We start from the raw sequence: 15735 nt of genomic DNA, 5'->3' as shown, positions 1-15735 counted from the left end.
AAGTTATGTTTGTAGATTTTTGAAAAGGTATTCATGCAGGTGACTGTATTCCTTTCTAATTTTTCCCCAAAGCACACTTACTAGAAAACCAACAGATAAAATAGGGAAAGTGATAGCAAAGTCTATAATAAATATACAGCCTTCAATGTTACAGTAGACTTTTCTGTATGTCAGTTACTTTATGTAATAGAAGTTTTATACCACCTATTGCAGAGAAAATAATCAACAGAAGTAAATACTGCTCTGTACAAACTACTATTTATTTTTAATTATTGCTCCTTTATTGTTTTCTTTCTTTTTTTTTTTTTTTTCCCTCTCCATATCACAGTGTTAAAGCTAATAAGACAGCATCTGGTTCAACCCCAGGCACTCATTTATAAATAATTACGTGGAAAATTACTTGGAAATGTAGATTCACTTCAAGGCTATGAATTCCAACAAAAACGCTATGTCTGATCTTAATTTATTATCAAGCTAAAGAGTCATACTCAATTTTTCTAAAGCAGGAGCAAGAAAGTAGAAACAAAGCTCTCTGTTTGTTCTCAGAACAGCCTTTAAATTCTCATTTTACTATATTCTAGAAATATTTTAAAGGTAAAACCAGCCTCCTAGCTTATATTCTATGAGACTGACAAAAACAAGCAAGTCTGAGGCCTTATTTTTGAGCCTCCTTCTAGAATTTCTGAACTAAATAATACTTAATAAATTTAGTATATCTCAGTGTTGTACATGCAGATTAATTTAATAGAGTACTTAATTGTTGATATTAGTTATATTACTGAACTGTTGTAACTGTTTGTAAGACTGGGTTCTGCACAGATTCAGGAATCTTCCCTATCTGCAATTACCACCAAATGGAGGAAGAAGATGAGCCTTACTATGAGCATTACAATTTCTATTTAATATATTTTTATTTTCTGATCTGTAGTAGGGATCAAACTCTCTGCATCCTTGGTTGTTTAAGAAACTTGCTTAAAAATCTGTATTGAGATAATAAAAAGCATTGGTGTAGCAAAGAGAGAAAAACCAGCTTATTAGCTTCCAAAACAATCTGTGTTGGGCATAGAATAAGAGGAGAAATCTGTCAGGTGATGGCTGCTGGGAGTCACAAGAGCTGCCTTCTTAGAAAGAATTGCGTGATTGTTTACGGAAGGGATTCTCTTTTAAAATCATGAATCTGTGAGGCTGAGTATTTCAGAAAAAGTGAATCAAATGCTGATTTCATTTTAAAATGGTATTTTAGGAAAGGAAGAACTTTATTTTTCTTCTTTCAGTGACTCAACAGAAGATCCAGTGGCCAATGATGTGCCCAAATTCATGTCCTAACACCAAGAAGATGGGGGCAAAGAGAGAAAATTCCTTTGTTTCATGCAAGAATAACTAAAATGCAAAATTTCATGTTTAACCACTTGGTAGCTGTGAGTTATCCCTGAAAATTGCTGTCACTAGCATCTGTGAAGCAAACCACAAAAATTTGATCTGGGCTGTAATATACCTTCTGTGATAGGGGCAGTAAAAAGCAAAAGGTTAATCTTGCACAACAAGTTATTAGCTTCTAACAATAGAAGGTATTAGCTTATAAATTCTTGTTATAATGGAATGAAATTGTTATTTTTAATTTTTATTTTTTTTTAAACTACAGGCAAGGGACTGAAGTGGGTTTTTTTAGATAATTTTCTCTGCTATCACAATCTTTCCTTTTTGCTCTGGAGACCTTATAAGAAACATTTAAGGATGCTGTTCACTCCAGGAGTTAAATTCAGAACTCAATCTCCTGAGATTCAAAGGTATCATTCTCCTCTGAAGTAGCATTCTGCTGTGTGACAAGCCAGAGATTTATGAAATAGCAGTACATCATCTTAAAGAGGTACCGCAGTTTGTTCTTTAGTATGCTATATGTTGCATTGGTAGTGAAAATTACTTTATCTGATCAGTTTTCATTGTAAGAAGTCAAACACAAACCCAAAACAAACTCGAAGTGATGGTGAAATTAATCTATCAAATCATCAATATAAAAATTTATTAACCAATACTCAGTTCACATTGGGAAAGAATAGCTAAAGTAGTTAATTATTTGAACAAAACAAATCTTCAATCTTTGTAGCAGTTAATTTCTTGTACCAAAACCATGGATAGTAAAACCCTCTTGCTGTATTTTATAAGGTTTTCATTGCCAGTAATGACTGTCCTGGATCATAAATTATCAAAGTAAGCAAATCCAAAACCCTTTTGGAAAGATTTATATATATATATATATATATATATATATATATATATATAAAATCTGTTGCACAGATCAAGGTCAGGAAGTAAAGATTTCAGAGCATGTTGTGAAATGGCATGTATAAATTTATAGCACAGCAGCTATATATTTATGGTGGTCATAGCTGTTTGAAATCCTGTTTCCATGGAAAACATTACCCAAATCCTATCTATTTTAATAAGATCAATATTTCAGCTAGTGCTTTCTTTTTAAAATTTAAAGGTACTGGTTCCATGAAAAGCACATTCATTAAATTTCAAACACTGTTCTTGTTTTAGTTTTGTTATAAATCTTTTAACACCCCTGAAGAAACACTGTATGATTGCTTCAGTGACCCTAGGGACAGAGACAGTGAAATCGTATCTAAAAGGTACTGTTTCTACAGAGAGAGATTGAAATGGAAACAAAGTAAATTCCGGTCATTTTATTGTATGAGGAGACTGCTGCTTATTAAAAACAAACAAACAAAAACCACATAGCAACAAATTCACAAGTGCCAGAATAAAACATAACTCCAGAAACCTCATGTTGCCAGGTAATTTTATCTTTGTTTCAAACCACTCAGGATTTAGATTTACACCTTCTCTCAATTTAATCATACAGTTATTTTATATTAACTCCCTGACATGAACTCTCAATCCAGAGAGTTGTAACACATACACCTTGCTGTGTTTATAGCTCATTTAAATTTATTATCCTATGGCATACACACAAAATTTCATTGTTTACTTTCCACTTGATGACCTAGGAGGTTCCTCCAGACTTCTTCACAGGCTCAGAAATTCTCTTTGACAGTTTTTGCCAGAGATCAAACCTGCATCTACAGAGATCTATGTACCTCCATCCTGCCAAAAGCCTATTATGCTTCGCTATGAAACCCTGCCAGTGCAGAACATCACCTGAAGATGGGCACAGGACTAGCCTGGCTGTCTCTAACTGGAATGCTGTGAGGCATCTGACCTCCACAGTGTGTTGTGTAGTCCTGGTTCTGGGTGCAGTTTCCCAGTTGCACATCAGAAAAAGGTTTTGTATGTCATTTGACAGCAACTCAGAAGCATGAGCAGAAGATCTTATCAATTTCTTACTGAATTGCTGTCTCTCTAATGTTATGATCACATTCAGTCATCTACAGATTTCATTTCAATGCCTCAGTCTTGTCCATTTTTCCTAGGAGCAATTCCTCAGAGTTAATGCTACTGTCTCCTTACCCTGCGCATATTCTGCATAAACACATTTACATACTCTTTTAAAATTATTCATTGCAGTCACTATATGTTTTCTGAAATACTGAACTTGATCTTGCTGAAGTCATACTGACAGAGTGCATAGTTCTTTCTGTAGTTCACAAGAAGTCAGACTTAAAAGTACTACATGTGTTCCTACCTTAGACCTATTATTTACTTGCATTCGGTTTTCTATAATGCAAGGTTTTGCATACCACCTTACGTCTATAGTCCAGACTCAGTAACCTCCTCTGATCAATAAATTATCATCACAGATAGTGTAAATATTACATATTTTGTTCCTGTTCACAATCTGTATTCTTACACCACAGATGTTTAGATCTTTTTATTTTGGGGAGGTTCAGAATTCATCCAACAGAATTTTTCAGTTTTTGCACTTTTAAAATAGAATATCTACATAAATAGTTCAACCTCTTCGCAATGTTTTTTGCAAGAGCTTCTTAAATATATAGATCCCCATGTGCACATAGTACAAGAGAGCAAGTGGAAAACTCACTGAGTCCCTCTGGAACAGATTCTAACATTGCAGAAGCTAAAACAATCTTTACTGCTTAATTAAAAGTGTTAGGTTGTCTAGAACGAGCAATACTATCCTTATTTATTTAAATTCAAATAAATCATACTGTTTTCTTAAGTGGTCAAGTGAGAAATAAAAAAAAAACTATACAGATGTCTTTAAACTCATGGACATGTCAATGCTTCATGTGTTACAGATAATTCTTTGCCACCCCAGCCAACCTCTCTTGGCATTCGTACACCCTCTTCTTGCACATGGTTTGAAATCTGAATGTGTTTCAGGACTGTTAAGTAACTCACAACCAAACGGTCTCCTCTTACATTCTTATTTCTGTGCTAACTAGCATCTCCTGCATCCATGCTTCATTCCTGAACAGAAGTAAAAGGAAAAATAAAAGCAAAAATATTTTAACTTTTTTCATTTTACATATAATGCTGCTGGAAGAAAGAGACTGATGTTCTGATATTACCACCAAATGCACTATAAATCACCGGAAATACACTCTTACAAAGTCTTTTCTGCTTGATCTAAAATATCACTGTCATTGCTAACAGTCACTTGTTGGTCATTTATTATTGTCTTTGCAAAACATGTTCATCCTATCTCTTTGACATATCATATTCATAAGCACAGCTCCAAGAGTCTTGTTGAAACATGAGTGCATTTCATGCTGTGCTGTTACTGACATGTGGTTGATTCTTCTTGGCTTGCATTCAAGTCAACTAGTTCAAGAGGGCGAAAGAAAAAAACAAAAACAACAACAAAAACCCACAAACAAAACAACAACAACAACAACAAAACACAAGCAACCAACCAAAACAAAAAAATAACCCACACCAATATTGATTCAAATTTCTCTTCATAGTGGGACAGACTTCTCAGTTTTGTCCAACTGCAATTCATCCATATACTAAATAGAAGTTAATGTGACATTCCTTAGATTGTTAAAATCCATTACCAGAAAATTAAATTCCTGAAATTTTAAATTTCAAAGCATCCATTTTATGGAACTGTTTTGTCTGGCATTTTATAAATATTTTTCTTCTACAAGCATTGTAGATGGATGAAAAACTGATTTTGACAAAATTAAAAGTCTCCTTCTCTGGGAACATTCAAAACCCACCTGAACACCTTCCTGTGTAACCTCATCTAGGTGTTTCTGCTCCAGTGGGAGGATTGGACTAGACGATCTTTCGAGGTCCCTTCCAATTCCTAACATTCTTTGATTCTGTGCGATTTTGTGAAAAGCAGTTCTCACTATTATTTTCTGCTTTTTCATCTGCACATACATTTTTTCTAAAATTTCCTTTAAATGTACATTTCAAGGTTGAAATATTCTATGCATGGTTTCTATTGCTTTGTACCTCTTTAGACGCCTGTAAAAAGCTGGTCAGATTTACTCTGAATGGATATACTGGTAGCAGTGGGGGAGAAGATTGACACTGCTGTATCAGAAATATGAAAAGATTCTCTAACAATATATTCATTTTTTGAAACTTTTCTTTGTAAACAAATCCACTGGCTACCAGAACATACTCAGTTTGAATAAGATGGCTTTGCATTGATGCAAGACTAGGTTTTTGATGAAGATGCTGTAATTTATCTTTTTGGTACTTCCTTATAAGCCAACTATATATTATTTTTTAGATTTCTGAATCTTCTCTATAATGTAGATGGTTTTGTAAAATTTTGCTGCTTAAAGTTGTTAGCGTTAGTTACTTTATATATTCTTCAGGCAAGACTATCATTCTTGTAGTTCGATAGGCTTCTGAAGTCCTACAGAGAACACCGGATCTTATCTGCTATTTAACAGCTCCGAATTTCCTACTTAATTTTACAATCTTCCAGATAGGAATTAATTTTTCTGAAGATGTTTGTGCTTATATTTTCATATCCAAAGTTGTCATCCTCTTTCTTTTTTTTTCTTTTTTTCTTGGGGGGTGGTGTTTCTAACACTTTGATGTACTCTGGGAATACAGCTCAGCTCTTGGTTCATTGGTGTTGTATTTAAATATGATTACAGACAAATAATCAGGTTCTAAAACTTTTTTTTTTTTTTTAAGGAGTAGATATCTTCATTAAATACTGCTGCTTCGTGAGTTCTTCAGGCTGTGCTCGTGACACATAACTATTCAATTCAAAGACATAAAAACTATCTTCTTGATCATGACCCACTCCCAGCTGGGAAAAGACTGCAGTATACAGATTGTTTACATTTTTTATATTGCCAAGATTGTTTACATTCTTTACATTGCCAACACTGCCATATTTGTTCAGAAATCTTGCATGGTCTGTACTTTGGAACAAGACATTGAAGCTTAAACAAGAAAACAGAAATAATAACTTCTCTACACAGATGTGTCCCTCCACATGAACGCTTGGCTGCCAAAAATAAGAACACGTGTTCCTAACAGGGCTTGAGAAGCCTATGAGAGAACCAAGGGGCAGGAACCTTCCTTTCTTGTTCGCTATCTTGCCAAGCAGTGAAAGTCAATAACACAGCTTTTAATCAGCCACGGGATTCTAAAAGTGTGACTTTAAACGTTAAAGCTCTTCAGCTGAAAAAAAGTATTGAAAAAAACACTCTGGTTTCCTAAGTCTAACCAGCCTAACTTGAGCGCATGAATAAAAGGATGCAAGCAGTGAGGGGATAAATCTACAAGTTTCTCTCTTTCTTCTTGGCAAGCATTAAGAAGACATTTACAATGGTAACTATGAATTTATGAGGCATCCATAGAAAGCTGTAGTTGATATGGAGAACAAAAAGCTCCATATGCTTCATGTGGATTTGGGGGATAGTAACTTTAATAACTTCCCTTATTCATCATGTCAGTGTCTGAAACTACTTGAAGAACTCCCTTCTTCACATTTAGGGAAACAAGAGTTTTCTTGAATGCTCTACTTATTTTAGATTGGATTAAGAGATTCTAGACCTGTAAGTACATCTGCTGTCTTGGACTGTTCTTTACTTCTCATAAATGAAGCAGCAGTGGTATGAAGTGTTCTGCATTCCTCAGATACAGCCGCATTCATTTAGAAGGAAAGCCTTTCTGTCTGTCAGCTCAGCTTTTTGCCACCAGAATATCCAGATACGGTATCTGATTTTCAGAAATGAGAGCTTCATTTGTACCATTCAGAAATGTTGCATCTGTTCTGGGTGGGAAAGCCAGCTGAGCCTGCACTGAACTCTGTTCCTCATGTTACACAAAGAATCAAATGTCAATACAATGCAGTTTTGCTGCCTCTACGATAACTGGTCTGGTAACAGCAGGATGAAATGACAAGTTCACATCCCATACAGATGTTTTTTTCAAAGTATTTGCAAAGCTCCCATGGTTTTTCTTGCGAAATAAAATCTGGAAATATTTTGGAAAGTTAAAGTTTTAGTTTAAGCACTCAAGAAACATAGGTCAAATAGTACATAGTTATTCAGGCAGCCAAAATAATTTTCAAAGGCAGAAAAACCCCTTTCACCCATTAAAATGAAAAGTTCCTAAAAACTAAAGATACAGAAGACATATTAGTCAATACAACTCTGCAGAGCCTTAACATGTTTCTTTGAAAAGGTAAGAGACAAAGAAAAAGAAATACATTTGCTAGGGTGAAACCTTTATCCTATGTTTTCTGATTAAATAAAAAGTCTGCTTTCTCATTTCGTGGCATAAAATTTTCACGAGTAAAATTTTTCAAGGAAGAAAAAGCCTCATTTGTGTTTCTTTCTTTTTTTTTCTTTGTTTGTTTTGTTTTGTTTTACTGTGTAAGTAGACATTCTAAAACAAAGTGTAAATGCAGTTTTCCATGATCAAGCTAACTGAATATAAATAAGAAGGGTATAAAATCGCAAATATACAAACAGTGTCACAGTTGACCTCAGGCCTGTCTCCCATTCTTCACTAATCATGCTGCAGCAGAATTATATATAACTGTTTATTTAATTCTCTAAAAGCATGTTCAGGCATTGAAAAACAAAGGCTAAAACCACAGCCATCCCTCCTTGAATGTGACTGGCATTTTTATGCTGCTTTTATTTTAGTTTTCACAGTAAATTAATTCTGAAAACGCTGCCAATGAGACTCTTCACTGTCCCTTTCACAGACTCTTGCTCAGATCTGAGGGGGCTGACTCCTCAGCAGCACCAGCATGACTTGTATGCTAAGCCTCTGAATGCTCACACAGGTTGATTAATCAACTATACAATCACTAGAAATGTTATGTTGAGCTATTTCATTTTGGCCATGTAGAGCCATAAAGTGAACTAATCACAGTGAAGGAGGGAGGTCAAGAAGGGCACATGAAAAATTTCTGCAGATGCTGGCTTTCCATGTTCTTAAAAGCCTGCTTTTCAAATAATATTTTGATAAGAAAGAAAAAGATGTTACTTCTCAGATTTCCAGTGAAAAATATAGCTTGCCCATACAAAGTTAAAATGAGCTCTTTCTCTTTTAAATTTTTTCTTATTGTTTTTCCTCTATTTACCTACCAGGTTTAGTTGCAGACATAATAAATATACTTATGCAAAATATTAATAAGAAGTGATTGGTGACATGGTGAAGCAGAAGGACTTCATTTTCAGACTTGCTAAACTGGTATTTAGAAAAAACGTCAAATTTGATGTGAAATCATAGTCACAAGTGGATTTTTACAAAGGTATTTTTGATGTGGAGCCATTTTTTTCATTTAAATTCTTCAAAACAACAAATATCCTGTGTGTACATTTCTCTTAGTATTAAGGTATTGTTATAAAAACTCAACTGTTTAGTCTTTGACATCTTAGGTTTTAATATTTACAAAGTTACTCTTCCAAATTTTATAAAGGAAGCTTTCTTGCAACGTGCAGTATCTGCCAATCCTCTTCAATAGCATTATGTCATTTTGGCAACTGTACATAACAAAATTTATTACAGCAAATTTGCATAGCAATAGAGCAATTTGGGCTTGACACACAAGGGCACCAGCTGGGTTTGATTTGCCTCTCCAACCACCTCTTTGTTGCTCTTAGAACTTATTTCTTCATACCATTGCATGATTTAAGGAACTGAATAAATTATGAACATATCACTGCTGGACTGAAATGTTTTCTAATTCCAATTATTTTAATGTAAACAGTTATTTGTCCCTTAAGAATTTTAAATATGAGATAATAAAACTAAACCTAGACAAAAAAGATCTCAAGTTTTAATTGACAATACTTCTGTATATACTGTCTTATTCTCAGACCTCTAGAGCACAGAAGTAAAAGCCGGAACAATAACCCAAAATAGCTCCAGACAATTGTATAAGTCTTACTGATATATCATCAGAATAAGACAAGAAATCAAACTGCAGATTTTTTTATTTTTCAAGGAAAAGATAAAAACTTTCACTAACTTAAAGAATAATAAGAACAATGTGTTTAAGTCAAAATGATTGATGACTTATCGTAATTGCCATAATAAATAGTATACAGCCTTAAACTTAGCTGCACAATGTGTATCAACCCAAGGTTTCTTAAAATAAAACACAAACACTAGAAATTACTTACGAGGAAATCAAAATGCTGAATAAATTAATTTGATGAATCATTAATAACAACAGTGATATTAACCACAGAACAGCTGCTTAACTGTTCATTTTTTCTAGACACATACTACAGAATTACAGTTTATACTGCAAGGGCATCAAAGCTGTGAGAGGATGCAGCATTGGTCTGCTGCAATAATATGAACAGGCATCTCTGGTAGCTGTGAAGAAAAAATAATGTTCTAAAAAATGTGCTACTCTCTATAGAATTTGAACTAGCTTAGTAGATTCTCAGTGAATATAAATTAGACATTTCTTTCCAGAAGACAAAAGCAGTGTTGGTATAAGCAATGATTATTCTTTACTTAAAATGTTCCCAGTCTTTTTACATTTATTTAAAGGCTTTAAAACAATTCTTAGTTAAAGTGCCAAAATCACACAATGACATTTGATAGGAAAAAAAAAAAAAAAGTTGAAAAAGCAGCATTCCTGTGGAGCATGCTACATCTATGTAGGGATGGCATATTCCCCACATTCTTCAGTTTCTAGTGTGTAGATTATCTGTATTCAGTTTTAACCTTAAATGTCAGAATAACCAAAATACTGGTTTCCATAGACTTTAGTGTGACTGGAAAATATTCTCTATTGCCTATAATTGTTCCTGGTCTGTATTGCTGTTTAATAAATGTTGACATTTGTAGGAGGTTACAATGGGCAATCCTCTTCTGGCTATTTTTTTTATACATCAGTTATTGTAAATGTAGTATAACATTAAGTGTACCTTAACACCCAGATCTACCTGGCTGGTTTTTGCTGTTTATTTTTCATCAGAAAATATTATTTTTTTGTTACTGAAAATGTTTGCAAAAATATCCAACGCCAAAGCTACCAAGCGTTCAGGTCTCTTACCTTAGATGCAGAAAAGTCAAATACCAAAACAGTTACCTACCTGATATTGAAAAGACACCTTAAAATAATTCCAGTTCAAAGAGTCAGCAATTTTAGGATGAGAAACCTTTGTGTAAGTCCAGGTACAAATCAGAATTTTTTTAATCTAAGTTTTCCAGGATCATAAGTGAATTGTCTCTCCAAACAAGAGATAATATGGGACTAAATAATGGGCTGCTTGCCATTTAAACATAAAACAAAATCTGATTACAGGTCTCAGCTTGTCCCAAAGAGGAACAGGCAAGACTTCTAAAATAACAGTTAAAATATTAGTAAGAAAAATATTTATTGCCCAGTACAGCTGAAGGCTGACTTTGAGTCCTGTCCCAAACAGAAAAGAATAAGTTTTACCATTCAACCAGTGGAACTAATTATTCCTTAGCAAGAGTTGCTAAGTGACTAACCTATACAGAGAACATTTCTGACATTTCTATTCTCCTTTGCTATGATTTTTAACCACTTAACTGAAGTATCAGAAAACATTAAAGAAAAAAAAATCATGAGCCACTACAAATGTACAAAATATGTTGAAATTATCATAAGTACAAAAGCTTTCTTAACTACTTACCCAGGCACTGACACATCTGCCGCAAGTGGTGATTTTGAAATCCCCATAGAGATCCTTGATGGCACCAGTTGTAAAGAATCCCTCCACCATCAGCAAAATGCCATATACAAAGAATGCAGCTGCTACACCATATATCACATACTTGAAGATGTCAATCCTGTATAGGAACAGCAAAAATTATTTATCTGCATAAATATTTAAAGCTGACTCTGAAATTTTTGAATTTTAGGGTGTGGTAAACAGACCCACGAAGCCTCAAAGTTGCTACACTGGCGTCAGCTACAGTGTTGATGCTCTATAATGGCAGCTGAAGCTGAGGACAGGAGTGAATTTTGGAATAAAATAGTGTTGACATAAAAAACACTGGGCCATTTTATTTAATAAAATGTAAAAATGGACTGGTGTAGGCAAGACAGCATAATTTGTCAGAATAATTTAAAAGTCAGTTAATTTTTTTCTAAATAAAACACCAAAGAAAAAAAAAAATAAAAGAAAAAGAAAACAAGAATCTGACACATCTCCTGAGTAACACACCATATCCAGCACTTAGGTTATAGAAAGTATATCCTGCTACAATCGTCAATAAGTCTTTCTAAATGTACAAGTAGTTCTCAAGCTACAATGTTATTCTGTATTATCTTCTCCTCATTATTATTTTTCCACTTATTCTCCAACAGACAAAATATCTGACACAGAATAATAGAGTCGTCGAGAGAGATCCCTAGCTTCAAACCAGAAACATGTTATTACAAAAGTAATAAGGTCAGATCATCTTGAGTTCTTCTATAATGGGGCTTGGAAAAAAAAAAAAAAATCATTTCACAGACCCAAAGCTCAAGAAATGGAAGGATGGCTTTCAGTGTAACATGCAGAGCCCTAGAAGGCTCAATTTATTACAAAGAAGATTACCTGGGTTATCATGTGGTTGTGCTGCCCAGCACTGTCTAGAGGCTCAACAGTGGCTCAAGGATACTCTGCCTTCTACATGTTCTCTGCTGACCAGGATTTATGAAAATATGTTTGAAAGCATCTCTCTGCTCTAAGTGTTTTGTCTAAAGTTGGAACATTCCCCATGACCATTTTCTTGGATCAGCAGGATTCAACGTTTCCTACTTTTGAACTTCTCTAGAAACTAGCCACAGTAAGCTCCCAGTTTATGCATATGACATGGTGGGAGTTCTGCAACTCTAAAGAAAATGGTAATATACAGGTTTAAGATGTTCATAAGTTCCAGTCATATTGTCCAGGTCAAGATAGCAACAGTTTATAACAAAGTAAGACAAAAAATAAGCCAGAAACACATTAGGATCTGCAAGATTAGTTTTGACATGCACCAAACAACTACCCCAAAAGATTAATGCTTGTACTGTTATGAAAATTAATATTTAATGATAACACTTCTTTAGGATCACACTTTTCATCACCATGCCAAACACAACTCTCAATACATACTTTAAACGTACAATACAATAAAAAGCTTAAAACTCCATTGAAAGATCTTTGAATTTTAACGGTTTTCAAGAGATTCAAAGTCAGATTCAAGTTTACAGTTGATATTTCAGATGCATGACTGTGTCTATAACTTCACTGAAGTATATTAAGCTTGAATTAGTCTCATAAAAATGCCAGTAAACTTATGACCTCATTCAGAGTGGGAGCAGTATTATAAATGAATACTTTTGGCACCTATTCTAGTATTTTTTCAGAAGGTGATAAATGAAGGGTTCTGGGAATCAGAGTAGATATGTTTTTCCCTTGCATTCCAACAACAAAGCTCCCTCAGCTTTATTCTATATCACTTTTTCTTTTATACTCAAGTGAAAACTAGGGTAAGTTGATATCTGAATGGAATAGATACATGAACTATTCAAAAGGGTGAAACAAATTTAACACTATAGACAATTGTTGGATGGTGTGAAGATGAAATTTATTTTAGTACATATAATTGCTGATTACACTGTAAAAAAACCTCACTTCCCTAATTTCATAGTAAACACTGTTTTAACAGGAAAACAATACTTTGAGCCTATCTTGTCAGTATTGACAAAAACAAATTTACAAGGAACAAACAGACATCAACTTTGTGACCTCCACCAGTGGCTGAAGTGTGGGAGTTCTGTCAGCAGCAGCTCCCCACAGACCTCTCTGAGCTCAGTGCTGTAGAAATCAAAAGCTACCATTGCCCTAAAGGGATCAAGACATTGGGGAGGTCCAGAGACTATTTCAGGCCTTTTAAAGCATCTGTGCTGAGCCTCCCACTGAGCTGCTTGTATCAAAAAGCGTACTGAAAGATTGCTGCTTTTTCCTTAGCCTTATGTGTAATGAAGGAATAACTTTCACTTAGGCCTTCCTTTCACTAGGCAAGAATATGTGTAGCTATGCACTAGCCAAATATAGAAATCAACTTCTTCCTCATACACTCTCTACAGGGAGAAGTAGTAAGATCTCTACTGATCAGACTGCATGAAATGAAATATCAGCTTATTGCAAGGAGAAAGGATCTTGTATTATGCAGAGTAAAAATACAAACAAAAATTGAAAAACAATTATTCAACTACCTCTTAGAAGTCAGATAGAATAACATTGCAATATAACTCTATTTGGTGGGTGCTGTATTTAAAGAAAATATACAACTGCATCATTTCATACATCTATGGTTTTGAAGAGAGCGTTAGTATTAAATTATTCTGCAGCATCTAATAAATTTCACATAAGCTTTGATTTTGCAATTAAATTTTAATAGATAGTAAAATAAAGGCCTTGTAAAATGGAGAGTGCCTTTCTTTGAAACAAAATTTGGTTCTTTGTGGATGAACTCAGAGAGATTAATTGACATCTGTGTTTCAGCAAAGTCTCTAATGCTGCAGACGGAACATGAGATCAACCAGGGACATAGAAGGAAATGGCAGAAAGGGTGATGAATATAAACCAATGGATGAAAAGGATAAGGATGAAAATGAAGTACAAGTAGGGCTTACGCTTGTGTAGGTTGGAATGGAAAGAAAGTGGTGGGTAAGGAATAAAGGAAGAAGAGAATAATTTATAAAGATAAACTTTGTACTCCTGACAGGACTGGAAAGATACACATTAAGTGGAGACTAAAGCAACACTAAATGAGGAGAACAAAAAGAAATCTTGAATACCTACTCACTAAATTCAGGAGTCCTATGAATATTATATAATGTTATAATTAAGGTCATGAAACATTTCTATTAAAAGGCAGTCAATGAAGATTGCGAAGATAAACCTGATTTTAACAAATTTGCATTTATCATCCAGTCTTCACATATTAGCCTAGGTTGCTGGGTAGAATAAGCTGGATGATTATCTAAACATAAGTTAATTGTGAAAATCATCTTGAAATTATTAAAAGCCTTTTTTTTTAATATAATAATCTAAACCACGTTTTGTGTACTGTCTTAATCTCGTAGATGCTCCACAGGTTCCAGGTCTGCTTTTCCTAACACTATGTTTAGAAATGTCAAAAACATAAATACCACTGTTTTCAATTTGTGATCTAAATCAAGCTGGTATTTCAATTTTTAGTTGTTTTTCTTCTGCCAAGTCATCAATTATTCCATATTAAACAGACTTCCTAATTCATTAATCTGAATCTGGATTTCATCCAACAAGATTAATATTAAAATAGCTCTAGAGAAAACACTTTCTTCCTCTGATGGAAGTTATTAATGGAAGCCATCAATGCTAACATCTCAATGAACAAGTTGTAGCTGAACATAGATTAGACTGTCCCAGCAGAGACAAGTCAGAGGTCAGTGAAATCATTCTCAGTGAGTTAGATCAATGTTGCAGATTTCCTACTGTGTATTTTCATGGTGCTTTGCAAATTCAAGAATTAAACAATAAAATAAATCAGCAAGCAATAAGATTAATTGTTGAATGATCATGTCTATGTTTAGCAGGTTTTTGTGAAAAATGTGTTATAACGAATTATTTTTTTTGTTCTTGAGACTTCAGTCAACTAAACTTACAATCACTATATCCTGTTTGAAAAATACTTCAATATTCATAATTAGCTTCTGTTTATTGCATGTAGAAGTAATAATGTTTTAAGCTTGTATAAAAAGTTGCTTCACTGGAGTAAACCAGACATGTTTCACCATAATAAATTGATCTACTACCCCAACAGATAAGCCAAGAAAAGCTGTTAACATTGACCCTTTATATTTTATTGTGTCCTGAAAGGAACTGCAAATCGTAGGAGCCCTGAAGCATTTACACTATTCAGTCTAATCATTGGTACACTTTCTACCCTCAGTGTTGAAGGTCAGTACCCAGCTAATGCACATCCATATATATTTTTCTACTCAAGTTACTTAATGTTGCTTTGGAACATTCTACATACTAGCTAGGGATATAGTTCTTGAATTTGGTCCGTAGGGGAATGCACTGCAGACTTTTATCTGCAATTAGCAGCAGCAAAAGAATACATCACTTTTCACTGTGACACATGATTCTCATGCTGTCCAGAAAAAATTCTTATTCAAATAGAGTATGTGTACGCTTCAGCCTGGACAAGCTATAAAACACTAACATTACAGAGATTTTGGTTGGCCTAGCCCATCAGTGTACCGGTTATTACTGTGGAACTAGTTTTCCAGCATTTATAATTCTGCTTCACATTCCTCTTCCTGAATTTATAACATAACTTCACCAATATATAATGACATTCAGA

The 15735-nt window shown here is 34.1% G+C and overlaps 1 protein-coding gene across 1 annotated transcript in view; it reads right to left on the bottom strand.

Moving 5' to 3' along the window:
• The window catches only part of GPM6A (glycoprotein M6A), a 110291-nt gene that overhangs the window by 14085 nt on the left and 80471 nt on the right, over window positions 1-15735 (bottom strand). The window contains exon 3 of the mRNA XM_065061311.1: window positions 11040-11196. Within this exon, the coding sequence (XP_064917383.1) occupies window positions 11040-11196 (157 nt within the window). The remainder of the gene's footprint in view (window positions 1-11039; window positions 11197-15735) is intronic.

This window comes from Columba livia, chromosome 4 (genome assembly GCF_036013475.1).
Source record: "Columba livia isolate bColLiv1 breed racing homer chromosome 4, bColLiv1.pat.W.v2, whole genome shotgun sequence".
NCBI lineage: Eukaryota > Metazoa > Chordata > Aves > Columbiformes > Columbidae > Columba > Columba livia.
This window is presented reverse-complemented; position numbering and strand designations above follow the sequence as displayed.